Consider the following 27464-nt stretch of genomic DNA (forward strand, 5'->3'; position numbering starts at 1 on the left):
GTCACGTGACGGACGCAAAAAAAAGACGTTTTATTGGTGGCTCTAATTGGCCCCACAAGGCTCGCATTCGCTTTTCGTTCTCGTGTCAGTCTCCGCACTTCAAAAAGCTCCATTGAAATTGGAGTTGACATAATTTATCTTTTTTTACTTTCCGATGAATAAAGAAGAAACTCAATTAACATAAAAACCACTTAAATGTGACGATTTTTTATTAAGATGCTAGTTAAACTATTTCTGAATGACATTTATTTTTTTATTTTAAATTCAAGAAAAACTGAATTGAATGAAACAAATTACTTCTGTTTGCATGCGAGTGTAAATAATTATTCACGCAGCAATAAAAATTGCAGTCCAAAGATCTTAAAACGAGCCACTCTCCGATTTCGCACTCGTTTCTTTTGGTGTCGCGGCGTTTTCACCAGCGCTGCTTTTATTAAAGAAATCAGACCGCCTCTCGCATCTCCTTTGATTCAGTTGCCACTTTAAAACTTCGATATTGGCTTTTAAAAAACATTGCTGTCCACAAGATATAGGAATGGGTGGCAAGTGTAACGTTACCACGATTTCTAGTTATTAATAAGATCAGTCAAGTCGCCGCAACTGATTGAGAGTGCGCGCCGGCGGCGGCGGAGAGGAGAGAAAAAGTCTGGCAGCAGCGATCTCGCTCGCTCATCCATGAAAGGCTCTGAGTGCGCCGAATAAGTATTGTGTTAAAGAAACATGCTCTTGTTCTGCGCTTATTTTCTGATTCGTCGCACATTGCGGATAAAATTGTTTATCGATGAACTGTGTTGTAATGCATACAACAATTTAAATAAATTTAAACTGTCATCCCGTATCGATCCCCTTTAAAATGAAAATAAACTTCTAATAAAATTAAAAGGTGTAATTAAGAAAACTATATCTGTCCAACGCACAGCAAAATCAATAAGATTTTTGTTTAATTTTAAATGTTATAAAGATTGCAGTCTTCTGAATTTTGAGCTTCATCTTCCCGAGTAAATTGCAATGGTCAAAACTATACTTTGTAAAAGGTCTTTGAAATGTCGTTACCAAGAATGAAACAGGACGTTCAAGAAATTATTTCAAGCTTTTATTAATATAGAACCGTTGCTTTATGGCCACCTTTTTATAATTATTTGATTCTTTATTTATTAAAATGCAACACAAAATATTTTATATATTTGTCTTGGTAGAAGACTAATTGCGTTCAGGGAAAACGTACAATTCCCCATTATTTTCCATCTGAATCTGCCTGAAAGTGGTTCGCATTCTTCTCATCCTCAGGGTCAGCCACAAAATGACAGTGCCGCTCAAAACCAAGAAACTAACGAGCAACAAAATCGGAATAATTGTGTTTGAAGACTGACTTTTGGGGTGATCTCCTACAAGACCAGCATATGCACCGCTTGTTGGGGTTTGCGCGCTTTTCACGACTTCAGAAGTCTCTTCATTCACGTTAACTTGAGGAGTAGTCGAGCCTGCGAAAGGATCAGGAACGGGAGAGAAGAGATTAGGCTCTGTTCCAACGATATATTTAAAAATTTAATTCAATTATTTATATATAATTCAATAAATTTAAAGACCGACATTGATGAAGCTTCTGAGCACACCAATCGATTCTTGAGGGTCGAAGTAGGTAAAGTGGACCAATTTTTCCGTCCAAAAAGTGCAGCGCGACGTACGAAATTTTTTCCCGCCAAAACAATATGAATGCGAGAAGTGCGCATGGCGAGATAGCTGGCTGGATCTGACAAAGAAGTGCTCAAATTAGCTCTGACGCATGCGCACTTCTCGCATTCATATCGTTTTGGCGGGAAACACAGTACGCACGATGCGCTATACTTTTTGTTTGGAAGAAATATTCACTCTACCTAATTCGACCTCCAAGAATCGATTGTATGCTCAGAAATACTCTTTCTTTAAATACCGATTAAATATTACAAAATGGAATTTAATTACCTGTGGACGTGCTTGTGTCGACTGAGGCCTTGAGTAGTTTATACCTATTCCCACCCCCAGATTGATTTCTCTCCGTCACCCATAAAGTGTTGGTCGTGTCCAAAGCCAAAGTAAATGGAAGATATTTATTCAGTCCTTCGACCTAAAAGAGTGCATTGGTTTGATATTGTTAGCTTTACAAAGCATAAAATAGTCAGGGACGTAACGAAAGTTTAATATTTAATTTTGTATAAAATTAAATACGATGTTAACTTCTACAGGGAATTATTATCATTACCTCATGAAATCGCCGCTTACGAAAGGGCTCCGAAATATTCCATTTAGAGAGGTAATTCTGCTTGAGCATGGCAGCATACAAGACATTGGAAGTGTCGATCACCATTCTGTAGAGTTCTTCTCTCCATTTGCCGATTAATTTGACAGTAGCGTTTCCACCTTCATTCTTCAGCTCAGACACAGAAATTGAGTAGAGTTCATTGGCACTAGCACTTCCAAGGTACAACTGTCTCGCTTCCCTGATAGGAGAGAGGGCCAACGAATACCAACGCGTGCCTGGTGTGTTAACTGTCCAGGATTTGTCCATTTTTCGGCTGTAAACTATGATGTGCTCACAATAAGAGTCCGTGATGTACGCAAGGGAATCGTCTGGCGTTTTGTCAACCGCTATATCAACGAGCTTCCTTAAACCATATTCATGATGAACGAATGTGTTCGGGAACTGGTGAATGCGGTCGGTTGCGTCGTTGTTGAGCAGGTCGAATATCCAGAGTTTTGCCTGACAATTGCTATTTCCGTCATCAACCACCCACAACCGACCTTCAGTGTCCGGTTCCAAACCTCTGGCGTTCTGAATAGTGTTGCAGTTATCTTTTTTCTGGTAACAAGAGAAATAAAAACATATGTCATTTAAGAAGAATATTTAATTGATCTTTAAAATAAAAAATTCCCGTCATTTTAGACCTTATCGTTTAATTATATTTCCATTAAATGAGTTTATTTCACGTCAAATTTTTTCAGTTTATTTTCACAGAAGCCCAAAACAGTTACTTACATGTAAATCCCAGGATGGAAAAGGAGCAAGCTTTGGAGGTGCAGTCGCAGTCGAAGTGCCGCTCTTTGGCAGCCAAACGAGCGAGGCGGGAGTTCCGGAATGCACAATAATGCTTAGGAACAGCCTCTCTCCAAAAACAGCCATGTAACGAAGATCAGCCTCCAATGGATTGAAATTTTGTTTAATCTCTGCAATGGAACTGTCCGCTCCTGATGGCCAGAGGTAATCGAATTTTTCCCACTCGTAGACGGTTGTGAAGTCGTCAATGGCGCTGGCCACGCACAGGCCATGCAAAAGGATGGCAGCTAAGAATGGAGACATTTTGTTCGAGCTGAAAGCATAAAAAATTAAATTTATAAAAAAACGAGACGCAAGGAAATCGAAAACATATCCGGCTTTTGTACACCTAACACCTTGATAAAAAAAAATAGTAAATCAAGAAACAGTTCAGTTGGGCAAAGGAAAATTCAAGAGTCTCAATGCGCCACTGATACACCGACAAAATATTGCAAGAGAGCGAACTCACCCGCGTGTTTCTATCGCGGCTCCTCTTCTCGTTGTGTGCCTGTTGCCGTGCGGTGTGCAGTGGCCTCAGCCTTGCGAATCGAGTCACGTGACGCGCCGCAAAAAATACGTTTTGTGCGAAGGTTCATTTTGGCTCTCGCTTTTCGTTCTCGGCAGGTCAGTGTCAGCAGTAATAAGCTCATGCTGCATGTCTCCATTGAATTTTGAGTTGACATAATTTATCTTTTTAGACTTTTTGAATCGATTAACAGAAAATACCATCAAAATATTTGTATATTTATATCCAATTAGCGTAACAATTTCTACAAATAATCTGACAGTTATTTATTAAGATGCTGATTGAACTCTCTGAATGACATTTATTTATTTAAAAAGTGTCTGTATGAAAAAAATATTAGTTCTTGTTTGCATGCGAGTATTAATAATTATTCGCACAGCAACAAACAAAGCTCAAACGAGCCACTCGTCGATTTCGCACACGTCTCTTTTGGTGTCGCGGCATTTTCGCCAGCGCTGCTTTTATTAGAAAAGTCAGACCCGCGCCTCTCGCATCTCCTTTCCTTCAGATGCAAGTTTTAAACAGCGTGATTGGCTTTTAAAAAAAATTCCTGTCCACAAGATAAACGACTGGGTGACAACTGTAATTGTACGATGATTTCTGGTGTGTAATAAGATCAGTCAAGCAGCCGCGAACGGGATGCGCGCCGGCGGAGAGGAGAGAAAAAAAGTCAAAGAGCAGAGATCTCGCTCGCTCTATCAAAAGCTGGACGAAAAAGAGCCTTGAAAAGCTCTGCGTGCACCGAATAAGTATTCCGTCGAGCACTTGTTGCTTGCGGGGAGGCGGCCCATTAACCAACTCGCAAAACGAGCTGCTAATTTGACTTTTGATCAGTACTCTCGAGAGCAAAAAAAGAAACACCGCTCTCTGCTCTCTCTTGTCTCGCTCCATTCAACCAGATATACTTTTGAGCCACCTAAAAATTAATTTAATTCGTAAAATATCAAAGCAAGCGTCAAATTTAGATTTGCAAAGATTAATGACTTAAACTTTTTATCATCTCTAGACTTTTAAATGGATTAGATAAGAAAAACCAACAGTGTATATAAATGCTATATTTTTTTTTAATTTCCTCAAACAAGTCTCACAAAATAAAGTATTTTATTAAAAAAGACGAAGTCATGTTCAGCTTTAGTATATTTTTTAATCGTCTATTGATCAAAATGGTAAAAACCCTAGTTTAATTACGCAGTGGACGTGCTGAATAAGTACGATTTTACGCCGACTGCAGCCTTGAGCAGTTTATACTTATTCCCACCCCCAGATTTGTTTCTCTCCGTCATCCAAAAATTGCCGTTCGTGTCCAAGGAAAATGTAAATGGCCATCCAGCATCCAGTCTTCCGACCTAAAAAATTATAGTTTAAAATACAAGGAGATGGGATGATCATTTCATTTGGTAATCTATTTTGTATATAAAATTAAATACGATGTCCCAGGAAATTGGAACGTGTGACAGCAGAATTGTTTAAATATAGATTGAAACAAACAGGATTATGCCAACTGTTGCAACGCGCGGAAAAGGCGAAAGGTGAAAAATATTTCTTGTTTTAGGCTTAACTTTTATTTTTAAATTGCGGATTTTAAAAAATTATTACATTTGTTGGGCAAAACCGAAATTTATAGTTTTACAGAGAATTCTTACCTCATGAAACCGCTGTTCACTAAAGGGCTCCGAAGTATTCCATTTGGAGAGATAATTCTGGTTGTTAAAGGCGGCATACAAGACGTTGGAACTGTCGATTAGCATTCTGTAGGGTTCTTCATTCCATTTGCCGATTAATTTCACAGCAGTGCTTCCAACGGCTTCATTCTTCAGCTCAGACACAGACACTGAGTATAGTTCTTCGGAACCATCTCTTGCAAGGTACAACTGTCCCTTGCTGGGAGAAAGGGCCAAGGAAAACCAATTTCCCCTTGGCATTTTAACTGACCAGGATTTGTCCATTTTTCGGCTGTAAACTATGAGGTGCTCAGATATGGAGTCCACGATGTACGCAAGATAATCGTCTGCCGTTTTGTCGAGAACCATATCAAGGAGCCACCTTGAACCAATTGCATGAGAGACGACTGAATCCGGGAATTGGTGAACGCGCTCGGTTTTGTCGTTCTTGGCCAGGTCGAATATCCAAAGTTTGGCCTGACAACTTTTGCTGCCTTGATCGAGCACCCACAACCGACCATCAGTGTCCACTTCCATTCCTTTGGCCGCCTGAATAGTCTCGCAGCTGTCTTTTTTCTGGAAAAATATAAATAAAAACAGTTGCTTTTTAAGTAGAATATTTCCAATTGATTTTTTTATCGAAATTCTTGAATTTTGAATTATTAGATAGTTTTTATCGATTTTATGTGATGAATGGTCTTTAGCTATTTGCCCGTTCAGTACCAAAGAGTAAGAACAAAAGCCCATTTTCTGAGCTTTCCAACAGTAATTTTGAATCGTGGAAAATAATAAAATATGAGGAGATGGGGAGAAAATTCTGTAGTTTGTTATTTTCGGATAAATTATTTTCCATTTTTACCAAATCAATCACAGGAATGAAGGTTGTCCTCAGAAATGTTGCGCAAAATATAAACAATACAGCAAATTGAGAATGTTCCCGACATTTTGAACGTAACAGTTTAAATATTTTTTATTTAATGAGTTGATTTCACGTGAATATTTCCCAGTTTAATTTAATAGAAGCCCAAAATAGTAAGAAACTTACATGTAATTCCCAGGATGGAAAAGGAGCAAGTTTTGGAGGTGCAGTCGACGTGCCGCTCGTTGGCAGCCACACCAAAGTGGCGGGAATTCCGGGCTGCGGAATAAGACTTAGAAACAGCCTCTCTCCAAAAACAGCCATGTATTGAAGATGAACATTGGCCGGATTAAAATTTTGTTTAATCTGTTCAATTGAAGTGTCCGTTTCCGCTCCTGAGGGCCAGACGAAATCGAATTTGTCCCACTCGTAGACGGTTGTGAAATTGACGGCGTTGGCCAGGCATAGGCCAAGCAAAAAGATGGCGGCAAAGAACGGAGACATTTTGTTCGAGCTGAAAGCAAAAAAATCAAATTTATATAACAATTTATTTACTAACGATGAAAGAGACGCAAAAGAATTATTTGACTTTTGTAAACCTAGCAACTTGATGAAAAAATTAGTACATCAAGAAAAAGTTCAGTTGGGCAAAGGAAAATTCAAGAGTCTCAATGCGCTGCCGATAAACCGCGAAAATATTGCAAGAGAGCGAACTCACCCGCGTGTTTCTCTCGCGGCGCCTCTTCTCGTTGTGTGCCTGTTGCTGTGCGGTGTGCAGTGGCCTCCGCGCGCCTTGCGAATCGAGTCACGTGACGCGCAGCAAAAAAGACGTTTTGCGCGGAGGTTCATTTTGGCTCTCGCTTTTCGTTCTCATCAGGTCAGTGTCCGCAGTAATAAAGCTCATGCAGCACGTCGCCGTTGAAATTTAATTTTGACATAATTAAAACTATCGCATATTTTGATTTGCCAATAAACATGAAAATCGATTAACATAAAATCACTGATATTTGACAATAATTATTTATTAAGACACTGGTTAAACTATATCTCTGAATAGCATTTATTTTAAATTTAAAAAAGTGAACTTTCTGAAACAATTAAATTACTTCTGTTTGCATTCAAGTGTTAATAATTATTGAGGGAGCAACAAAAATTGCAGTCCAACGCTCTTAAAATGAGCCACTCTCGGTTTCTCACTCGACTCTTTTTGTGTCGCGGCATTTTCGCCAAACGTTTCACCCATTTGAAAAATCAGACCTCCTTTCGCGTCTCCTTTGATTCAGATGCAAGCCCAAAATATCGTGATTGGCTCTTAAAAAACAATAAAGGACTCTGGGTCGCACCTGTAATTGTACGACGTTTTCTGGTGTGTAATTAGATCAGTCAAGTCGCCGCAACTGATTGAGAGTGCGCGCCGGCGGAGAGGAGAGAAAAAAGTCAAAGACCAGCGATCTCGCTCGCTCATCCAGAAGCAACACGAAAAAGAACCTTGAAAAGCTCTGCGTGCGGCGAATAAGTATTCCGTCGTGCACTTGTTGCTTGCGGGGAGACGGGTTAAGAATTAACTCGCAAAACGAGCTGCTAATTTGACTTTTGATCAGTACTCTCGAGAGCAAAAAAGAAGCACCGCTCTCTGCTCTCTCTTAATGTCTTGTTCCATTCAACCAGATATACTTTTGAGCCAACTAAAAATTAATTAAATTCGTAAAATATTTAAAAGCAAGTGTCAAATTTAGATTCGCAAAGAATAATGAATTAAAACATTATCATTTGAGTGACCCTCATACGAATGCGAGTCATTTTAATTTACCAGCGATGAGATCTCATGCGCCTGATCACTGCAATTTAATTAATGATTTTTGATATAAATGAGAATGATTTTTAATATTACCATCTTCTCTAGATCTAGAATTATAAATGGATTAGATAAGAAAAACCAACAGTTTAATTAGGGAAAATTCCAAACAGATACTTTTATTTACCTCAAAAAATCTTACAAATAAAAGATTATTTTATATTAATCTCCGTGTTTGCTATCCAGGAAAACGAACATTTCGCCATTATTTTCAAAGGGAATCTGCCTGAAAGAGGTTTGCATTCTTCTCATCCTCAGGGTCAGCCACACGATGACAGTGCTGCTCAAGACCAAGAAACACACGAGCAACAAAATCATAATTGTGTTCGAAAACTGACTTTTGCGGTGATCTGCTACAAGACCAGCATGTCCACCGATTGTTGGATCTTGCGCGCTTTTCACGACTTCCGAAGTCACGTTAACTTGAGGCGTAGTCGAGCCTGCGAAAGGATCAGGTATGGAAGAGTGATTAGAATCTGTGGGTGGAGTTTATTTTATTTTTTAAGTAAGGAAATTGGAAAATGAAGCATATAATTGAAAAAACCTACGAGAATATGATCGATAATATTTTGGTATCAAGTTTAAATGTTGTAAAAAATTTTGGCGCCCAAAGGGGAGACAGGAGGGAGAGTCTCAGGTAAAATATTATTTTAAGACACTCGAAACTCGGCAATAATTTAGCACCAAGAATTATATATACAGACACATTAAAATAAATTTTATGTGAAGAAAAAAATACGAAGAAAAATGGAAAGTGCACTTTGCAGTATGAATTTATTTACCTGTGGACACGCTGAATGAATACGATCTTACGTCGACATCCGCCTTGAGTAGTTTATTCCTAGTCTCATTCGCACCCCCAGATTGATTTCTCTCCGTCATCCATAAAGTGTTGGTCGTGTCCAAAGCAATAATAAATGGATAAAAAGCACCCAGTCTTCCGACCTGAAGGGAGTGCAATGATAATGATTGATATTGTTAGTCTTACAAAACACAAATAGATGAATATTAAATTTGGTAATTTATTTTGTATAAAACCACGTAAACTTCCACTTTTAAATTTCCAAAAAATGGCCCTAGTGACTCTATAAATTGCCAGGTTAAAAATCACGGGAAAAAATACATTTTATGTTTAAAGCTTAACTTAAATTTCAATTTTTACAGGGAATTCTTACCTCGTGAAATCGCTGCTCATGGAAGGGCTCCGAAATATTCCATTTCGAGAGGTAATTCTTGTCGAAAAAGGCGGCATACAAGACATTGGCACTGTCGATTAGCATTCTGTAAGGCACTCCAGTCCATTCGCCGATTAGTTTCACAGCAGCGGTTCCACCTTCATTCTTCAGCTCAGAAACAGACACCGAGTACAGTTCATAGGAAAAAGCTCTTGCAAGGTACAACTGTTTCGTCGCTTCCATGTCAGGAGAGAGGGCCAACGAATACCATTTTCTGCCTGGTGTTTTAACTGTCCAGGATTTGTCCATTTTTCGGCTGTAAACTACGAGGTGCTCAGATTCAGATTCCGTGATGTACGCAAGATTATCGTCAGGCGTTTTGTCCAGCACGATATTACGCAGGACCCTTGTTTTATACGTATGAGAGACGACTGCATCCGGGAATTCGTGAACACGCTCGGTTTCGTCGATGTCGAACATGTCGAATATCCAAAGTTTGCTCTTCGGACATTCCCAGCTGCCGTTATCGAGCACCCACAACCGACCACCAGTGTCCGTTTCCATTCCTCTGGCCCTCTGAATTGTGTGGCAGTTGTGCTTTTCCTGGGAGGAGAAATTAAAACAGTTATTATTCAAGTAGGATATCTTTTATTGATCGTAATTTTGCGATGATATCTAAACGCAGACGCAGACCTTTTAGCCTGAACTTTTAAAATGAATCGATTCCACGTCAAGTTTCCTAATAGTTTATTCTAATATAAAAGCTCAAAACAGATTTTTATTCAGAGACTTACGTGTAAATGCCAGGTTGGGAAAGGAGAAAGCTTTGGAGGTGCAGCTGAAGTTCCGCTCGTTGGCACCCACACTAAAGTGGCGGGAATTCCAGAATCCAAATTAAGGCTTAGAAACAGCCTTCTCTCAAAAACTGCCATGTTTTGAAGATAAACATTCTTTGGATCAAAATCTTGTCTAATCTTTCCATATGGGCAGTCGAAATCGAATGTTTCCCACTCGTAGACGGTTGTGAAGTTGATGGCGGTGGCAAGGCACAGGCTGTGCAAAAAGATCGCAGCGAAGAACGGAGACATTTTGTGTTTGAGCTGAAAGTAAATAAAAATCAAATTTATTTCAATTTACTAATTCGTTTCAGTGCTGATATTATTGCGAAACATGTTCATCGTTCAATTTGTTGACTTAAAAATCCATTATTCATTTAAACAGAGTCTCAGTGCGATAAAAAATTAATTAAAATAAAAGAAAAAAGTTAAGATATAAATAGCAAAATCCTGCAAAACATGAAAATTATTCTTTGACTTTTTGAGGCACGGCCGGAGCGAATGGAATATAAATATCAGAAGTTGTGGTTGTAAAAAGTGTAAAATGAATATCGTTGAATTAATTTTTTTTAACTGAAATGGAAACAAATTTAGTTTAAAGTAGCTAATATTTTAAAGCTATTTTAAATATTATGCCCTTTAATTCGTTGATGATAATTTTAACGTTATATCTGCAGGCGCTTTTACTCATCGTTAATTCGAACGAAATTTAAAATGTTTTTGAAGCGAGGGTCGCAATAAAAGTGCCCGGCCGGTCGTTCTAAATAAACATTCTGTATACAAATATGTTAATTGGCTGGAGTTTTTTAGTCCTGAGAACACTCGTTAACTAATATACAACTGGTGGCAGCCAAAAATAAATTTAAAAGGAAAAATGCTTTTGTTGTTTGCTGTGTAGTGTTTGGGGTAGCGCACCCTTGAACGTGACGTGCCGAGAGTTATTTGTAGACGTTCCATGCAGTGCGCGCGGCTCATACGGCCCCGCAAGAGGAGGCCGTGCAACTCACTTTGCTTGTCAGTTAATATTTTACGGATTTTTCGGTTTTTGCCCAATTTAGAGTCAAATAAATACAATCAATTATTAGATTAGTTTCAAGTAAAAATAAAATTCTTTTTAGAACCGTTCCTTAAAAATCTATGTGAATTTGACTGTAAAATATGAGTCTGAATCCGCCGACACACCAGCAAAATATCACAAGAGAGCGAACTTACCCGCGTGCCTCTCTCTCTCTCTCGCGGCTACTCTTCTCGTTGTGTGCTGTTGCTGAGCGCGGTGCCGTGGCCTCTGAATCGAGTCACGTGACGGACGCAAAAAAAGACGTTTTATGTGGTGGCTCAAATTGGCCCCACAAGGCTCGCATTCGCTTTTCGTTCTCGTGTCAGTCTCCATTGAAATTTGAGTACACATAATTTATCTTAATTTTTTTATTCCCAATGAAGATGAACACGCTTTTCATTCACGCGCTGTGAGGGAAAATTAATTCGAGTTTTCATAGAAACAGGCATTTGTGCAAAAGTTATGTTCAACTTAAATAGCAGACAAAAAATATACTTAAATTTGTATAATATATGAAATTATCCAAAGTTACACAAAAAAGTCGTTAATAGCGTTGCGTGCGCCGAACAGGTACATAATTATTCTGTGAAGGGAAATGGATATAATATATTCCTCTTCTTTCTTGTTGTGTGCGGTGAGGTGGGCCATGAATTGACTCACAAATTAGACGCTGACTTGACGTTTTATGAGTACGCTAAAGAGCAAAAGACAAGCAGTGCATTCCTCTCTCTTCTCACACTCCGTCGAAACTTGAGCCAACTAAAAATTAATTTAATTCGTAGCAGATAGTCAAATTTTTAGAGGTTTGGAAAATAGGTGTGCCATCTAAAATTCAAATCCGCAGTTTTGAAGTATTAAATAATATTAAAAACATTAACCAATTCCAGGAGTTTAAGTGCCCGAAATAGGGAATGAAAACCTACAGAGGAAGTAGGCTCGCGTGAGCAAATTTTAATCTGGATGTTTCAGATTTCAGATCTGGTAAGCGGAAAGGTGTATCACCACTTTTCAGTGCTAAAAGGCACGTATTTTAACATAATATATTAAACTGCTGTTGATTTAAGTCGGTATTTCAAGAAGTATAAAATTAATTTAATTGATATTTTAATGTAGTAGCGGAATTGGTATCAAGCGTCAGACTTTTGCGAAAACAACAAAATGACGTTGTGGCTATTCTGCAAAGACAGAGCAAGATAAAGTTCTGATGTGGAGAGAAATCGATAAAGAAGCTAAAGATGATGGAAGTAAATTGATTTTTTATTTATTCTATTCTACTATAAAATATGTAGTACATTTAATTCACTATAATTCATCCAATGAGGATTGAGTCGATGCCAAATTGAACTAAGCAGGACTGTAATTTATGCTCAAGTAGCTGCAAAGTTGGAAAGATTTTCAAATGGTGAGGACAGGTCGCTAAATAACGTTGGCAATCAAGAGAAAGCCAAGCGTCCAAGCGAAACAAAGCCTATGATAAAACACTAAAAAATAATTTTTTATTTCACAGCAAAGAATATACCTAAGCCTGCGCTAGTGAAACTATAACAATAAGAAATAGCCATGGCAAATAGTAAAACGAAGAAAACGCTCGAGTTGATCAGTATTCTTCTTTGGGGCTCTCCACCATTTATAGCAAATGAAGTTGAATTGAATCCTGAAACTGAATTTCATATCGCGAGTTGAATAATGAATAATGCTTGCATACGAACGTCTTTAGAAAGTTAAAAAAAATGCGCAAATAGATGATTATTTGGCAATTTACCAGTTGCATATACCCTAAGTGTTCGAAGCCGACAACAGATGGCGCCACCGTAGACTTTCGATTTTAAGGCACTTCCGCTACGATTTCAGACTCAATCTAGCTACTGTGCATTCTTCAATTAATTTGCTAATTTTTGACGTGCTGAAAACCAAAATCGGTTCAGCCAATCGCCGTAGAATCGTGAAAAACTATTTTTTGAAATAAAAAAATCTTTTCCAACGTTTCTACGGCGAATGGCTGAACCGATTTTGGTTTTCAGCACGTCAAAAAAAGCAAATTATTTAAAAAAAAGCAAAATAGCTAGATTGAGTCTGAAATCGCAGCGAAAATGCCTTAAAACCGCTTAAAACAAATTTTTTAAGAAAGTCTGTGGTTGCGCCGTCTGTTGGCGGCTTCAAACACTAAGGGTTTATGCAACTGGTCAATTGAAATAATTAATAGAAAAAAGTAATTTTAGTAAGAGGTAAGAGCACAGCAGCATGAAAAATAAATGGTAACTATATTGGTAAATATTATTTTTCATTCTCTTTAATGGTATTAAATAAGATTGCAAGGGCACTTATGTCAAGAGGAATAACTTACCTTTAAATGTTGGGTGATCAGATAAAAAGACTGATGCAGCCTTTAAAAGCATGTATCTTGGCTTTCTTTTGTCATCAAACACCGTCATCCAAAGAGTCCCATTTTGGTCCAAGGCAAGAGTAAATGGCAAACCAGTATCCAGTCCAGCGACCTAAAAACAAAAATGCAATTTTTTTACTATGGAAACCCGTCAGAGCTAAAATTTGATCATGTTTGAAATATTTAATTTTGTTTGAGTATAGGAAGGGATTTAAATTGCGTTAAAATGTGCCACAAAAAGCTGCTTACCGTCGCAAGATTTTTTTAAAAATATACACTCATTTACTCTACAGAAGCAAATAGATTAATTTTCGAATCCCACCAAGGGATTTTCCTATTTTTAAATACTTGGCATTCTTGGCTAATGGAAGGACAACATTTAATTTTCAAGTGTGGGAAAAATTTGAGCAGCATCAACAAATATTTTGGAATCAATTAACTACTTTAAAATGCTGTATAAAATCAGAACCTTTAGACAACTTTGGTTTGAGTCGTAATGAATACATTATTTTTATTCTATACTCTTTCAATTCTGATCACAAATGTAAATATTTTCTTTTAAATTGGTATATTGGTGACCTACCTCATGAAAACGCTGCTCCTCAAATGGCTGGGAAGTTTTCCAAGAGTATATGAAATTATTCCCCTGAAAGGCGGCATACATGGTTCCCTGATTGTCTATCAGCATTCTATACGAACTAATCGCAGTCCATTTTCCGATTAGCTTCGAATTCGCAATACGAGTTCCGTTGCGAAGGGCGGCGACGGAAATTGAATTCAGTTCATTGAAGTTCCATTCACCAAGGTAGAGCTGTCTCGCTTCCTCATCCTTATTGTTAGGAGACAGGGCAATGGAATAGGCCTTGATTCCTGGCGTGTCCACAAACCAAGATTTATTTCTTTCCAAACTAAAGACGACAATGTTTTGTTCAACACCCCGCGTGATGTAGGCCAAGGTTTCGTTGGGCGTTTCGTCGAGTACCAAGTCGTGCATCCATTTTTGAAAAGGGAACCGGTGAATAAGTTTGATGTGATTGTTGTTGGCCAAGTCGATTTTCCATAGTTTTGCATTGCAATTTTCGCTACCGTTGTCAAGCACCCACAGCCTACCAACGGAGTCAACTTGCAGCCCTGTTACTTCTTCAATTTTGTTGCAGCCTCCTTTTTCCTGCAAAAATAGGAATTGTTGGGTTCTTTTAAAGCGAATCAAACCAAAAATTGTATAAGTGTTATATCTACATTTTTAAACAACCTTTCCAAATTTAATCGATTTTCCCCATTGTCTTTTGGATCGCAAAAACAAACTCTTGCGACACTCGTACGTGAATCCGGAGCTTATTGTTTTCCAAATTCACACGCCATCTTGGTTCTGCGCAGTGAGAACCAATTTTATCAAACTTCCCAACCCGCTGCAACAAATAGATTTTTTTTCTACTTACATGCATGTCCCACGAAGGGAATGGAGTGAGCTTCGGGGGTGCAGAGGACGCGCTGCTGCTCATCGGCAAAGACACCAAACTCGCCGGAATGGAAATATGGTGTTTGTAAAGGCTGAGGACGATCCTTGTTCCGTGGACAGCCATGAAACGAGGTTCGATATTCTTTGGCTTGAAATTTCCATCTTCCAAAGCCTTTGTCCTGTTCGCGTCTGAGGGCCACTCGTAGTCCAACTCATCCCACTTGAAGACTTGATTGAAGTTGGCGGTGGTGGCCAGCGATGAAAGGTCGAGCAAGAAAATGGTGCACAAGAACGGTGCCATGCTTCCAACTTCCAACTGTCCACAAAAGGCCCTAAAACAAAAAGCTCAACAGTTTTTTTGGGAAAATTTTGTAACCATACAGACAATGAGTCGAATGCACGCTCAGTCTTGTGGCTATTTTGGATTATAGACCGATTTCTTTGGTGTCAAACTCAATTGGTTCAATTCAAAAAGGTCACTTTAGATACATCAGACTTTAGGAGAGAGGTCAAATAAATTTAATTTCGAATGTTTTTCTCAAAATTGGACTTATAAAGGCCTCATCAATACCTAACGAGACATTATTTCTAATTATTAAATTAATAGTTTTCAATGATTAAATTAATTTCCAATTTTTAGCGTGAAAATAATAAAGGGCAAAAAGTCTCGGTGCCGTAATGAATTGGCGTCATTGGCGAGCAGCTAAGTATGGGAAAAAAATCGAGATCATGTGCCCTCACAATTTTAATCGAGAGCAAACTCGCGCCAGCCGCTCCTCGTTGTTGTTCTTACACGTGCGATGCGGCTGGCTGGTTGGCGATTCGCCTCTCGCGAGATAAACTTTTTCGCGTGTAGTGAAGCGCCGCGGTTTCGCACTCCTCGCTATCAGCTCCTCGCTCGTCCGCGCAGAAAATGCGGCAGTAGCCAAAATTAATCGAGCCAAGCGATAATTCCAGCAGAAATAATAGTAAAAAATAGTTCCTTTTAATTATTTTTTTTATTTAAATTGCAGATTATCGAAAGAGGTCTGTGTTTAGCCTATTTAAAATTCGCCAGTTGATAGCAGCGTAAAAAACTGCCGATATTCTGAAAGCTGATTAAATTTCCAGTTTTTTCCAGCTGCGCAAAATTCGCCTTGATTTCTGCTGGCCGTTAAAAAACCTATAACATTTTTTGGTAAGAATCAAAACATCCAAAAAAAGTTAATTTATTCGAGAATCATCTCAGCAAAATTATTTTTTTCATTTTAATAATTTCTACGATTTTCAGAGTTAAACTCGCTCGGACCAAGCTTTTAGGGACTCTTTCTCCCGCATGACTTGGAAATCTAATTAGGGGTAAATTCGGAAATTCAGTGAAAATATCGCGATTGCAAAAATCATTTGAGGATTCTCTATTAAAAACAATGCTAACTATGGGGCTGATTTTCTCGAAAATTTACACTCTGCGACCTATGTATTTTGTTAACTCTGTACCTTGGGACCTAATCTGTACGCGTGTTGAAGGATTTGGCGGGGAAATCACTCTCATTCCACTTTAAGCCTGTTGATCGATCTGCCGCGGGACTGATCGGCGGGTGAGGTGCGGAGAGGAAAGAGAAACGCGCGCACTAAATGCCTCTCAAGGCTGCTCGGTTGGTTATTCGCATTTTATTCGCAGCAGAGAGCACACGGGAAACGGTATTTAATTAAACAAAAAAGCTCTGTGGCTAAACTTTAGAAGAAAAATTGTGCGATGTTGCGTGGAAAATAAATTTTGAATTCCAATTTCTTCTTAATTCATTTTACTAACAGTTCGCAAATTTGTAAATTTAACGTGCTAAAAACGCTTATCTGAAGTAGAAGCAGTTACATAGAAAAGGAGAGGAAAAAGCAGCACGTGCACAAAATGTCAAAGAACCGCTCTTATGGTCGCTGGATTAATCTCTTATCTTTTATCGCAGCTGCTAGCAAGGCAAATATTTTATTTCGCAAGCTCAATTTTGGAGGGCGAAAAATCTGTAATGTTGCATGAAAAACATTATATGAATTTCTTTAATTCTGGCTGTGATTTCTCTATTAATTTCGCAAAATAGATGTTTTTCCAACATTAGTAAAATTAAATAATGCGGAAGTCGCATTCTTTTTCATTTAGCCTCGATGATGCTATCCAAACGGTATATATACGAATTTAATAAATTGCAGATCCGCCGGGAACAAATAAACATTTAACTTACCTAATATTGATCTCACAGTCAGAGAAACAAAGACAATTTTCAGTGCAGTGGACTCAGTGGAGGGTAAACCATCACAATTTTAAGAAAAAAACTCGCCGCGCGGACGTGCACACTCGCGGCCGCTTCTACTTTTAGTGAACGTGAGCAGCGGCTGCTTGCCGGATCGCCTCTCACGAGTTAGACTTACTTTATGAATAGAGTGAGGGGTTAGGCGCCGCGCTTCCACTGCTGCCAGTTCAATATTCGCACGTACAAAGGCGGCAGCAGCCAAACCTCGTGAATGCCCCACCCATCGAGTGAAAATGTGCGGGTCGCTCATCCGTTCTTGCCGCGTTTCGGGCCATCACCCGCCACCAAATACACATCTGATGCGGATGAGTCACTCATTCTGAGTCACCGACCGCTCCTGCGATGAGTGGTCGAATTTTTATAGAAAGAGAGCCATTTTCGCGAGTTTGCTTTCCTTGTGGCGAAGGCGAATAATCCGTAAAAAAATTAAATTAAATTTTTCTATGGGCGCAAAAAATCTCAAAAATGGTGTCGAGACCGGCGTTGGACTTACGCGTGCGATGGAACAGGTGGCAACCCTTAACGGGTCCCCTTGCGGAAAATATGGCAAATTTTCCATTTCCCATGTTATTCTTACGGAGAAAATGCAAAAAACACGTTTTTTTAAAACTCCAAACTCTTTCTAATACTGCGGCACCATATTTCGTTATCCTGGCGCAAGAAATCAGGTCGTTCCTGAGATTACCGCTGCAACCATCACCTAGCGTCAGAAAGTGGCAACTTCAAATAAATGCTTTTTCAACCCCCTGATAATCGTAAACACAAATGAGAGAATATTCTACATTTTTTTAAAAAAATTGCAAGCCACATAACTACAGCGCCGATTTCATGGATTATTTTGGAAAGTAAAAATGCCTGAATAGCTGCCCCTACCACTGTTCTTTCCGGATGATAATTTTCCCGTACCGCTAAGGATTTCCACGACACAGCATTTTTCGGCACCCTAATAGTAGTCGACGAATCAGGTCGTTCTTGAGATTGCCACCACTTACCTTTGCAGGAACTGCTGCGATTGAATCAATTTTTCCAGCCATCAGACGAGAACTAGACACTACGAAATTCCTATATTTTGAATATTCGAATATGTATAAAAATTATTTCCTGAAATATTTCGCCGTCTTCCGTTTGCGATGATTCTTTTCCAAGCAGCTGTTTCCTCGCGTTGGAAGCCGAGCTACGTGACAGGTTGTGTCTTAATATTTTCCCTGGTTATTATTATTATTTTAAAATTTCATTCTTGAAATTGTAACTGGAATGAGTTAAATTCCACAAGACACATTATTCACTCGTAAAGGAAGAATCTTGGTAATTTTATTCTTCCCACGCAGAAGCTAAATAAGTTTGACCTTGTCTTCTAAAAAGCGGTCGTAAGAAAGGGAAGTATTTAAAAGACTTTTATGACTTTTACTTTTATGAAATCTATTTATTCCTGTTTTTTGAGGAATTATTTTTATTTAAAAAATTATTATATACATTTTAAGATTAATGATCGGATAATGATATTTCTGCACGTATATTTCGCAGGTTTCGTCCTGGGAAAAGTTTGAAATCAATCCTCCCATAATTATCGTTATTTATTGACTCATAACATTTTTTTAGGAATGATCAAATATCTTATTATATTTTGGAATAAAAGGCAATAATCATATTTTACAAACTATTCAAATTTTATTGTAAAAATTTAATTTATTAATTAATTTCCATACTATGCTATGCATACAAAATTCCTAAGCATCGCTTTTTTAAAGGTACGTTTTATACAGCCAGAGTGCAATTCATACACTAAAAAATTTCTTAGGAAAATTAAAATCCATACTGCATAATTATTTCATCCATCTACATATATACAATTTCCAAATAATACAAATTGAAATTTCTGCAAACCTCTTATTATTAACAATATCAACAATATACAGAAGAAAATAATTGGAAAAGGCACATTACTAAGCAAACATGTCGGTGAAATGCCAATCAAAAATAAAAATTAAAATCAAGTTAAAATATGACACCATATAATAACACGCCATGAAAACGTTAATAGTATAGCTAAACTGGTATGTACTTTCCAACTTAAATAAAGATTGAATCACTCATTCTCCGACCTCATCTACGTTTGACGCTACGATTTCATCAAACCTTTTTAAACGAGTTTGATCATCTAAATAGTCCCGAGCAGTTTTGCCCTTATTGTCTCTTATGTTGACATCCACATTTTTAGACAGTAGTATTTCAATAATGTCCCAAGCCCCAAACCAGTGGCTCTTCTTGCAAGCCAGAATTAGCGGCGTTTCGTTCAAAGCGTTTCTCGCGTTCAAATCAACGCCACCTTGCTCCACAAGCCAATGAACAATTAAGAATGGGTTGAATTTTTCAACTTTGATTGCCAGATGCAGAGTGGTATCTCCATTGTTCACACGCTGATTAACCAAATCACCATTTAACTCATGAATGAATAGAGCCATGCGAAAGTTTCTCATCGCATGGTGAAATGCGTTCATCCCGTCGTTGTCTGTCGAAGCTAAATCAGCGCCTCTTTTGCACAACTCTTGCACCAAATCAAAAGCATGTAAATCTTCTAACCCATCGTCTTCAGTGAAATTCATGGTGTAGTGCAGGGCCGTTCTTCCTTTTTTATCTTTCGCATTTACATCAACGCGTTTAGCCAGCACCTTTTGGGCAATAATCCATTCTCCTCTCTTGCAAGCCAGCAGAAGGGGTGTCTCACCCTCGCTATTTGTCGAATTCAAGTCAATTTGGCATTGTTTAACTAGCCAATTTATTATTTTCATGCAGTGATAAGACCTTATTGCCAAGTGGAGGGTTGAGTCTCCGTTTTTCAAACGCTGTATCAACAAAGTATTATTTTTCTCGTGAAGAAATAAAAATACCTCGAAGTTGCCCGTTGCGCTGTGCAAGGTGTTCAATCCTTTGTTGTCTGTTAGAGTAAAATCCGCACCTTTTCCATGCATCAGCTTCACTAAAAACACGTTTCCTTTTTTTGCGGCGTAGTGCATTGCGGTTTTTCCCTTCTTGTTCGAGACATTGACCTCAACATTGCTGGTCAGCAGCAATTCGGCGACTCTCCAGAACATTTTTTTGCAAGCCAATAAGAGTGGTGTATCGCCAAAATCATTTTTCGCATTCAAATCGATGTCGCCTTGCTCTAAAATCCAGCGTATGATGCCATCGTCCTCTACATTATAGGATTCCAATGCCAGGTGTAGAGATGTGCTTCCGTCTTTTAAACTCTGTTTAAGAAGAGATCCGTTCTTCTCATTGATGAACCGTAAGATTCCTTCGTTGTTGATAGCGTAGTGGATCGCATTCTTTCTTTCCATGTCCGTTAAAGTTAAATCTGCGCCGTTTTCAAGCAACAATTTCACCAAATCAAAATTTTCTGATTGAGCAGCAAGGTGCATAGGTGTCCTTCCAAGATTGTCACATATGTTCACTCTCACGTTCTCTTTCAGTGCTGACCCAACAGATCCCTCACCAACATCTGGATTTCTTGCTTCCTCGGCCTGACAGGCTAAAAGCATTTTCACAAATTGCAAATGTCCTCCTTTAGCGGCAAAATGCAGCGCAGTCAATCCTTCATTGTCTACCACATTCAAGTCTCCACCAAGATCTATCCAAGTTTGTAAGGCGTCTATATCACCGCTTTTCGCGGCTAAATGTAGGCACGTTCGCCCTCGTTGGTTTTTTACTTCCAGGTTGATTTCTTTTGTCATCAAAAAGTCAACCTTTTTTCCTCTGCAATGTGCAATACGCAACACAGTGCGGCCTTTATTGTCTTCTGCTCGTACGTCAACTCCAATCTCTTCGACCAGGAAACGCGCTTTCTTAGTCGAGAAATATCTGAATTTTAGATAAATATGCAGCCCTGTTTGACCACTTTTGGTTTTCTCCTTGGACAGCTGACTGTCGGTATTGTGCAACAATCGAATCACTTTTTCTTGATGTTTACTTTCACTTTTGCAAGCAAAATGAAAAGCGTTCCATCCATTTTCATCAACAGCTCGAATATTTGCGCCAGATTGAATTAACTCTTGGACACGATCAAGATATCCATGTTCCGCAGCACAATGAAGAGCAGTTTTTCCTCTTTCGTCCGTCATGTTAATGTCTTTCTTTTGTAGAATTAAGAAATGGTCCATGTAGAAATTTTCATCCGAGGACCAATCAGTTGGTTCTCCACTTGGTCGTAAAGTGTTGACGTCAACCACTTCTTCGTCAACAAGCCATTGACACATTTCTAAATACCTTTTTTTTGCTGAACTTTGTAGGAAACTTCCTTCATTGCCATTTTCCACATTTTTAAAACTTGGATTTCTTTCTATAAAAAATTTTGCGATTTCTTTGCGACCCATTTGAATAGCAAAATGGAAAGCATTCAAATTTGCTTTTACTTCATTGATTGCGAAAGTTTCTTTGCTGCGTTGCAGTCCAGTAACGTTTTCCTCCAAAAAGTAGTTGACCAGGTCTAGGTTATTTACTTGAACAGCCACCATCATTGGGTCCCAGATTTGGTTATATGCATCGGTTGCCAATTTCGCGCCATGCTTGAGCAAAATTTCCACGCACTTTATAGCTCCATGTGCAATAGCGGAATATAGGGCGTTTCCGTAGAATTTTTCTATGATATCTATGTCGACACCGTTTTGCAGCAGTAGATCAAGGATTTCGCCGTGATTCTGTCTTGCTGCAATCGCTCCAGCCTCAATTGTCAGTTTTCTAGAGCGGATCATCTCTGGCAATCTTGGATATTTTGTCTTCAGCTTTTCAAAGAAGTCGGTTGCGTTTGATTCAGCTATTGACTCCAACAGGGAAGGCAAAATCAGTAGCAACTCAGCGTCACTGTTGATTAAGTTGGTGTCTAGCAGCATGATTTCGATTTCTCCCGCACCGTTCAAAAGAGACTTATTCTTTGCAAAAGAAATGCCATTATCCTCTAGGTTTTTACTGAAGGTGATGATTGGATAAAGCATTTTGAAAATATTTACACAGCCATAGTGAACAATCAATTCCAAGAACTTATCTGGGTCCACCTTCACGATTGGAAGTATTGATGCTCTGTGCTCTTCTACCATTTCCTCATCAGTCAACACTGTGGAATAGAAAAGATCGACAAAATTTCGGTACCCAAAATGCCATTCCCCTAAAAATAAATTTTCAAAATTATCAGTACTGGTTTGGAAATCGCATTCGCCACTATCCTCGATTTCTCGTAGGAAATGCTGGGCTGCAAGAAATTCGGCGAAAGTCTGATGAACGAAAGTAACCTTGTTGTTCTCAAAGGAAGCAATGCCATAGCAGTTGATTTTTTCAAGGTCTTGTCTCGTGTTACCAATTGGGGGAAATACTCTGATGTGGAAACTTGCTATCTGTCGAAGACATTCGAAAGCGACGTCAATTTCCTCTTGAAATTTGACTTTGTTGTTCTTGTCGTATCCATTCCTGATCAGAGAGTCCTCCACTTTGTGTCGCACAACCTGGTCGTAGATTTGGTACAAGTTTCCTTCTGCTCCGTACTTAGCAACCAAAGAAAGGTGCAAAGGATTACTTAAGATGTCCTTTGATGTAAATTTCTTGATGAATTCTTCATAATCGCCTTTAGTCTTTCCCGTCTCTTGCTGAAACAACTCGATTTGCTGCTCTTGGTTCAAGCGATCAATCTTTACTAAAACAGCATTTGATGTCCGCTCTAGGATTGTTTTTTCTGCGTGAGGTCTCGTTCCGATCCATACGGATATCTGCTTCTTTTCAAGACCATTGATAACTTTCAGCACTTTTTCTTGGTTTTCAGGACGGATTTCGTCAAGCCCATCAAGAAACACAACACATTGCTTGTTTTCTATGCTTTTGATGATTTCCTCTTGTGAATTGTGAGTTGCTTTCGCCAGAAATTCAATCTCAGTTATATTCCGCTTTAGAATACTGAACGAAACTTTTGGAAGAGAAACGCGTAGAATTTTTAATTCTGGATTTAATTTCCCGAGCTGAAAAGCCATTTCCCTGAGGATTGTCGTCTTTCCCGTTCCTGCGTCGGAACTCAAGAGCCAAATTTGTTTTTTTCTTGCTGATTCCTTGACCAAGCTGTCGAAGTTGAAGTTCGTTTCTTGAGATTCTTGCAAATTTTTCACTGAAAAGTTAAGTTTCACAAAAGACCTAGGCCAGTCTGGAAAATTGAGAAGATATTGCAGCGTCGAGTTAATCATATCCCTACTTTCTATTGAATCGGAAATTAGAAGACTTGCGAGCAGTTCTTGCAGACTTTTCTCCTGTTTCAGCTCCTGCCCCTTGAAGATTTCGATCAGCTTTTCAAGTGTATCTATTTAGATGGAAAATATGAACTAATTAAAAAATCAAGAGGAGTTTAAATATATATACCTTTGTTGTGCAGAACTAGGACTAGCCATCCACTGTGGTTTGTTGCTGATATTTCCATTTTGGGTCGTATTGGTATATCCTTTAGGAAACAAACTTATTGAGTTTTTTGTATTGTCTAGATATTTTGGAAATATTTTTAAATTAACTAGATGCTAAACGCACTTACGTAGTCAAATGAGCTCGTTTCCTGGTTCACAAGAAATAATATTTTTGGTTTTCCAATCCACTGGTCATTTTTCGGCCCGATGAACTCGCGCAGTATTTCTGATACTGCAGTTTCTCTGCTGTCCACCTGCACGCAAACCTCTTTCGTGTCCTTGTTTTCACTCAGACGGCCAAACAGAAATAGGAAAACGCAGCCAATGTCGGAGTCAAGCCTCGAGGCTGAAATATGAATTGCATAATTTCCGGCAATTCAATAAAATCAGTAATAAAACCTTCATTAATAGACGCCCAAGGCTTTCCACTGAGCATCCTTTCGCTGGTTTCAAAGTCTAGGTTTTGGGACAAGGCTCTTTTAATTTCTTTCAACTGTTCATTAGGCTCTGTGGAAAATAGGAACGCAAGGCGGTGTCGCAAGTTAACTCCTGAGCTCGACTTCCAAGAGTAAAACTCGCGTTTCTTTTTATTTTTTATGCCCATTGCGTCGGATGTCAAGGGAGCCGAGTAGATTGAAGGACTTCTGAAACACAAATTTATCACACAATTAGAAAGCATATCAGGCATTGAAATGTATGAACACTAAGGAAATTCTGTTAAAAACTCACTTTGAGAAGACAAAACTTCTGTCCTGGGAAAACATCTTCACTTCTGGAGTTTGTCCAGTGTATTTTTTTTCCACGAAGTCCACATTTTTGTGACTCTCATATTGAATATTTGCCAGGACATTTATGAGACTCTCGTCCCACTCAAGCGAATTTAAGACCTGGCACGTAAGGAAGGCGAATGTGGTTCCTGACTGGTTTCGCTTGGCCCTGGTCGCTGTGAAATTATTGTTATAGTCAGAGAAAATACCAATTGACAAAAGTCTTACTTTCGACCGTTGAAAAGAACACAACCATGTTCTTTATTAGAGGGCTGTAGGTGATACGGCAGGAATTTTCGTTCTTGAAAGGGATATTTTTGTGGTTTGCGTCAAAAACCTCGTCACCCAGTTCCCCTCTGCATGGCTATCAATAAATTATGATATTATTATTATAACGCAATGGTGACAATACAGTAGAGACTTACACCAAAGTTTATGAATTTTAGACATTCCTCGAAACCAGTGAGCTTTTTCAGAGAATTGAATATCTCCGCTGTTGTGAAGAAAATCAACTCGTCCGAGTGTTCGTTCTTGTAGTGGTCTGTGAAGATTATTCCGTCTCTGTAGCCGTGAGAAAGAATGTAAAGCACAAACACGGACGGAACTTCTGTAAAATTGATAAAGGTAAATAAAAAAATTAATTTAAATTATTCGTTTTACCTGAAGAGCCGAATAATCGTAATAGCTCTTCCTGATTGGCGAGAAGGTGGAGCAACTTTCCTTTTTCCGGTGACAAAATACTGCGAAAATTGCAGTTCCGGTTCACTCTGAAGGTTCTCTTCAGGTTCTCTACGTCCTGAGCATCACCTTTCCGATGGAAGTTTTTGTTTTTGGCATTTTAAAAGTTGTAGTGGACGACGAGCACGCAAACACTGAGAATGAAGGTTTTTTTATAAAAAAAACGTCGGATAATTTCCACGATGTTTATACTTGTCTGCGTTTGTTCTATTCTGGTCTTTGGAGACGAAATATCCTAAATTGGCCGGCCCCTCAGCCATTTTCTCCCCTGAAATTGTAAATAATCAGTGAAAACCAGTTAATTCCTCCAAGATCATGGAAAATTATTGGTTAAAAACTTTCAACGAGATTTTAGTTAAAGGGCGGCAAGGAATTGCACACTTTTGGAGGGCGGGAATGGTCTGGAGGAATTTAAATTTTGCCTGTAATGCGTCGAAGGAAATTAATTTAACGCGCAAAGAGGCTTAATTTAATTATTTAAGGATATTCTTGGCTCGAAAGGGAAAAATGTTGGTAGAAGGAAGCGCCAGTACTGCTCTTTCGGCGTCCTTAACTCCCTCAACAATCCTCCTAATTTCTTCCATATTACGTCAGTTTGCAAGTAACAAAATTGAAGTAGCCGATAAATTAACTGAACATTCCTCCCATTTTTAATGGTTCTTGGTAATCAAACTATAATTAAACAAAAATTATTTAAGATGTAATAGTTAATGACAAAAACTCTAGATATTTAAATTTCAAAAATATTTTTTGAGGTTTCGTAACTGACTCCCGTCAACTGTTATTAATTTAAATTTTATAATTAATTTAATTCTTTCAAATTTTTTCCCAGAAATTTGTTATTATTAATCTTTATTTCACTGATATCACATTTAAAAAACAAGTGAAAAAGGCAAAAAAAGGGTAAAAAATCTGGTCACCGTAATGTAAATATGGCAATCTCTTAATTATGCATTTTATTTGTGTGATCGGTGCCAGCATGTTAAATGTTTTTCATCCTGTGTGTCGCCCTGCCGCGCGGCTGCTCGGCGGATGGCAAGAGGAAAGAGCGACTCGCGCACCAAAAGTCCAACAACCGCTATCAAGGCCGTCTGCTTTACCGCACTCGCGCTCTTATCGCAGCAGTCGGCAGGCGGCAAACATTATTTTATTACGCAGGCTCTGTGGCTCAGTTTTAGAAGAATAAATCAGCTTAAAAAATTAAATATGACTTCCATTAATTCTTGAAGTGTTTCTTTAATTATTTTACTGAGCACTCAGTCAGTGAAAAGCCCAATAAATTAATTTTATAGAAAACCGTAAATTATACATGGTAGCGATAATATTTTGCATTTTTTATAATTTAATTTAACCTCAATAATGCTATCAAAACGGTTGCTAAAAATATAATAAATTGCAAAGCCAGGAGCAAATTAAATAAAAAAACCATTAGACTTACCAAATAGTTGATCTCACATTTAGTCAGAGAACTCGGGAAAATTTCCAGGGCTGTTGCCGCGCGGACGTGCACACTCGCGACTCGCGGCAGCGGCTTCTCGTTGTTGTGTGCGTGCGGAGCGGCTGGCTGGCGAGTTTGCGACTCGCCTCTCGCGAGTTAGACTTTCTCGCTGAAAATGGGTCACCGCGGTTTATTCGCTCTCTTCTCTGTCAGTTCAACGCTCGCCCGCGCAGAGGCGGCAGCAGCCGCAAACTCGTTGAGTTATACAAGAAACTGCGGGGGTTCGTTCTTGCCGCGTTTGGGGCTAACACCGAGACACCTGATTGGGAGTGAGCCACGGCAACGATGCGATCAAGGGTCGAATTTTAATAAAAAAAAAAAAAAAAATTAATTCATTTGTGGCAAAGGCGGAAAACCCGTAAAAATGAAATTTATTTTTTCTATGGGTCAAAATTGGTAACTAACAATAAAATTTATAAAATCTGCGGTTGAGCAAAATCAAAAAAAAATTACAGATCAAACTTAAAAGTGTATTTTTATTTAGCCATCATAAAAGCGCAAGTTTATTGAATAATTTTAAAAATTCACAGCCATTGATGAAGAGGCGCTGCCATGATGACGCCGTATAAATCATTTTCGATTTCCACGTCCACCATTTCCGGCGGGACAGGATTCGGGACAGTCGGCATTTCCATTTCCACGGCGCCTGGGCTGCGCTGCTCGTTGGAATTTCGCAATTTTCTCAATCTCAGGGTGAGCCACAGGGTGATAATGAAGCTCAAGACCAAGAGGAAGGCCAACGAGCCGATCAAAGCAGAGTTGTCAGTTTGCCCTTTTCCTGCGAAACGTCCGCCATTGATGATTCAAAGAATTTCCGGAAATAGCTATTTTGTTGGAGAAAGTTACCTGTCATCGGAGGATCACCGA

The 27464-nt window shown here is 38.8% G+C and overlaps 6 protein-coding genes and 1 long non-coding RNA gene across 7 annotated transcripts in view; all 7 read right to left on the reverse strand.

Annotated features, from left to right (window-relative positions):
* LOC135937947 (uncharacterized) overlaps positions 1 to 27464 on the reverse strand; it is a 90604-nt gene that overhangs the window by 15523 nt on the left and 47617 nt on the right. The gene's annotated exons all lie outside the window — the stretch shown is intronic.
* On the reverse strand, positions 1072 to 3562 carry LOC135936225 (protein yellow-like). Its single transcript, XM_065478969.1, has 5 exons — positions 3540 to 3562; positions 3014 to 3344; positions 2240 to 2836; positions 1963 to 2104; positions 1072 to 1481 (listed from the first exon to the last, which is right to left on the reverse strand). Exons 2-5 carry the CDS (start codon positions 3332 to 3334, stop codon positions 1201 to 1203), a joined length of 1341 nt encoding a protein of 446 aa, XP_065335041.1. The 5' UTR covers positions 3335 to 3344; positions 3540 to 3562; the 3' UTR covers positions 1072 to 1200.
* LOC135935891 (protein yellow-like) lies at positions 4643 to 6980 on the reverse strand. The gene is made up of 4 exons (XM_065478513.1): positions 6835 to 6980; positions 6303 to 6630; positions 5240 to 5833; positions 4643 to 4942 (listed from the first exon to the last, which is right to left on the reverse strand). The coding sequence occupies exons 1-4, from the start codon at positions 6963 to 6965 to the stop codon at positions 4781 to 4783; spliced, it is 1215 nt and encodes a 404-aa protein (XP_065334585.1). The 5' UTR covers positions 6966 to 6980; the 3' UTR covers positions 4643 to 4780.
* LOC135937132 (protein yellow-like) lies at positions 8060 to 10343 on the reverse strand. The gene is made up of 4 exons (XM_065480217.1): positions 9941 to 10343; positions 9147 to 9749; positions 8754 to 8916; positions 8060 to 8411 (listed from the first exon to the last, which is right to left on the reverse strand). The coding sequence occupies exons 1-4, from the start codon at positions 10232 to 10234 to the stop codon at positions 8134 to 8136; spliced, it is 1338 nt and encodes a 445-aa protein (XP_065336289.1). The 5' UTR covers positions 10235 to 10343; the 3' UTR covers positions 8060 to 8133.
* Positions 11996 to 17227, reverse strand: LOC135936292 (protein yellow-like). Its single transcript, XM_065479054.1, has 5 exons — positions 17098 to 17227; positions 14862 to 15213; positions 14006 to 14590; positions 13384 to 13534; positions 11996 to 12699 (listed from the first exon to the last, which is right to left on the reverse strand). The coding sequence occupies exons 2-5, from the start codon at positions 15180 to 15182 to the stop codon at positions 12536 to 12538; spliced, it is 1221 nt and encodes a 406-aa protein (XP_065335126.1). The 5' UTR covers positions 15183 to 15213; positions 17098 to 17227; the 3' UTR covers positions 11996 to 12535.
* LOC135937106 (ankyrin-3-like) lies at positions 18691 to 22864 on the reverse strand. The gene has a single exon (XM_065480191.1). It carries the CDS (start codon positions 22254 to 22256, stop codon positions 19257 to 19259), a length of 3000 nt encoding a protein of 999 aa, XP_065336263.1. The 5' UTR covers positions 22257 to 22864; the 3' UTR covers positions 18691 to 19256.
* Positions 22268 to 26659, reverse strand: LOC135935752 (uncharacterized). The gene is made up of 11 exons (XM_065478302.1): positions 26538 to 26659; positions 25292 to 25367; positions 25022 to 25233; positions 24787 to 24968; positions 24590 to 24725; positions 24324 to 24537; positions 23994 to 24238; positions 23723 to 23940; positions 23557 to 23635; positions 22449 to 23497; positions 22268 to 22273 (listed from the first exon to the last, which is right to left on the reverse strand). Exons 5-11 carry the CDS (start codon positions 24615 to 24617, stop codon positions 22268 to 22270), a joined length of 1839 nt encoding a protein of 612 aa, XP_065334374.1. The 5' UTR covers positions 24618 to 24725; positions 24787 to 24968; positions 25022 to 25233; positions 25292 to 25367; positions 26538 to 26659.

Source organism: Cloeon dipterum, chromosome 2 (genome assembly GCF_949628265.1).
Source record: "Cloeon dipterum chromosome 2, ieCloDipt1.1, whole genome shotgun sequence".
NCBI classification, from domain to species: Eukaryota; Metazoa; Arthropoda; class Insecta; order Ephemeroptera; family Baetidae; genus Cloeon; species Cloeon dipterum.

Bases quoted from the DNA above. Each gene is read 5' to 3' on its own strand.
- LOC135936225 (XM_065478969.1), bottom strand. From the start codon at position 3,334: ATGTCTCCATTCTTAGCTGCCATCCTTTTGCATGGCCTGTGCGTGGCC. The intron at 2,837-3,013 runs GTAAGTAACTGT...TCTTGTTACCAG, and splicing joins TTCCATCCTGGGATTTACAT to AAAAAAGATAACTGCAACAC. The intron at 2,105-2,239 runs GTAATGATAATA...GCACTCTTTTAG, and splicing joins GTAAGCGGCGATTTCATGAG to GTCGAAGGACTGAATAAATA.
- LOC135935891 (XM_065478513.1), bottom strand. From the start codon at position 6,965: ATGAACCTCCGCGCAAAACGTCTTTTTTGCTGCGCGTCACGTGACTCG. The intron at 6,631-6,834 runs GTGAGTTCGCTC...TTTTGCTTTCAG, and splicing joins GCCGCGAGAGAAACACGCGG to CTCGAACAAAATGTCTCCGT. The intron at 4,943-5,239 runs GTAAGAATTCTC...ATAATTTTTTAG, and splicing joins GTGAACAGCGGTTTCATGAG to GTCGGAAGACTGGATGCTGG.
- LOC135937132 (XM_065480217.1), bottom strand. From the start codon at position 10,234: ATGTCTCCGTTCTTCGCTGCGATCTTTTTGCACAGCCTGTGCCTTGCC. The intron at 8,917-9,146 runs GTAAGAATTCCC...CACTCCCTTCAG, and splicing joins ATGAGCAGCGATTTCACGAG to GTCGGAAGACTGGGTGCTTT. The intron at 8,412-8,753 runs GTAAATAAATTC...ATCCTTTCGCAG, and splicing joins TTCATTCAGCGTGTCCACAG to GCTCGACTACGCCTCAAGTT.
- LOC135936292 (XM_065479054.1), bottom strand. From the start codon at position 15,182: ATGGCACCGTTCTTGTGCACCATTTTCTTGCTCGACCTTTCATCGCTG. The intron at 13,535-14,005 runs GTAGGTCACCAA...TTTTGTTTTTAG, and splicing joins AGGAGCAGCGTTTTCATGAG to GTCGCTGGACTGGATACTGG. The intron at 12,700-13,383 runs GTAAGTTATTCC...TATGAAATTCAG, and splicing joins TGATCACCCAACATTTAAAG to TTTCAGGATTCAATTCAACT.
- LOC135937106 (XM_065480191.1), bottom strand. From the start codon at position 22,256: ATGGTAGAAGAGCACAGAGCATCAATACTTCCAATCGTGAAGGTGGAC.
- LOC135935752 (XM_065478302.1), bottom strand. From the start codon at position 24,617: ATGGTTGTGTTCTTTTCAACGGTCGAAA. The intron at 23,941-23,993 runs GTTTTATTACTG...TTCATATTTCAG, and splicing joins TTGGGCGTCTATTAATGAAG to CCTCGAGGCTTGACTCCGAC. The intron at 23,498-23,556 runs GTATATATATTT...CCATCTAAATAG, and splicing joins CCTAGTTCTGCACAACAAAG to ATACACTTGAAAAGCTGATC.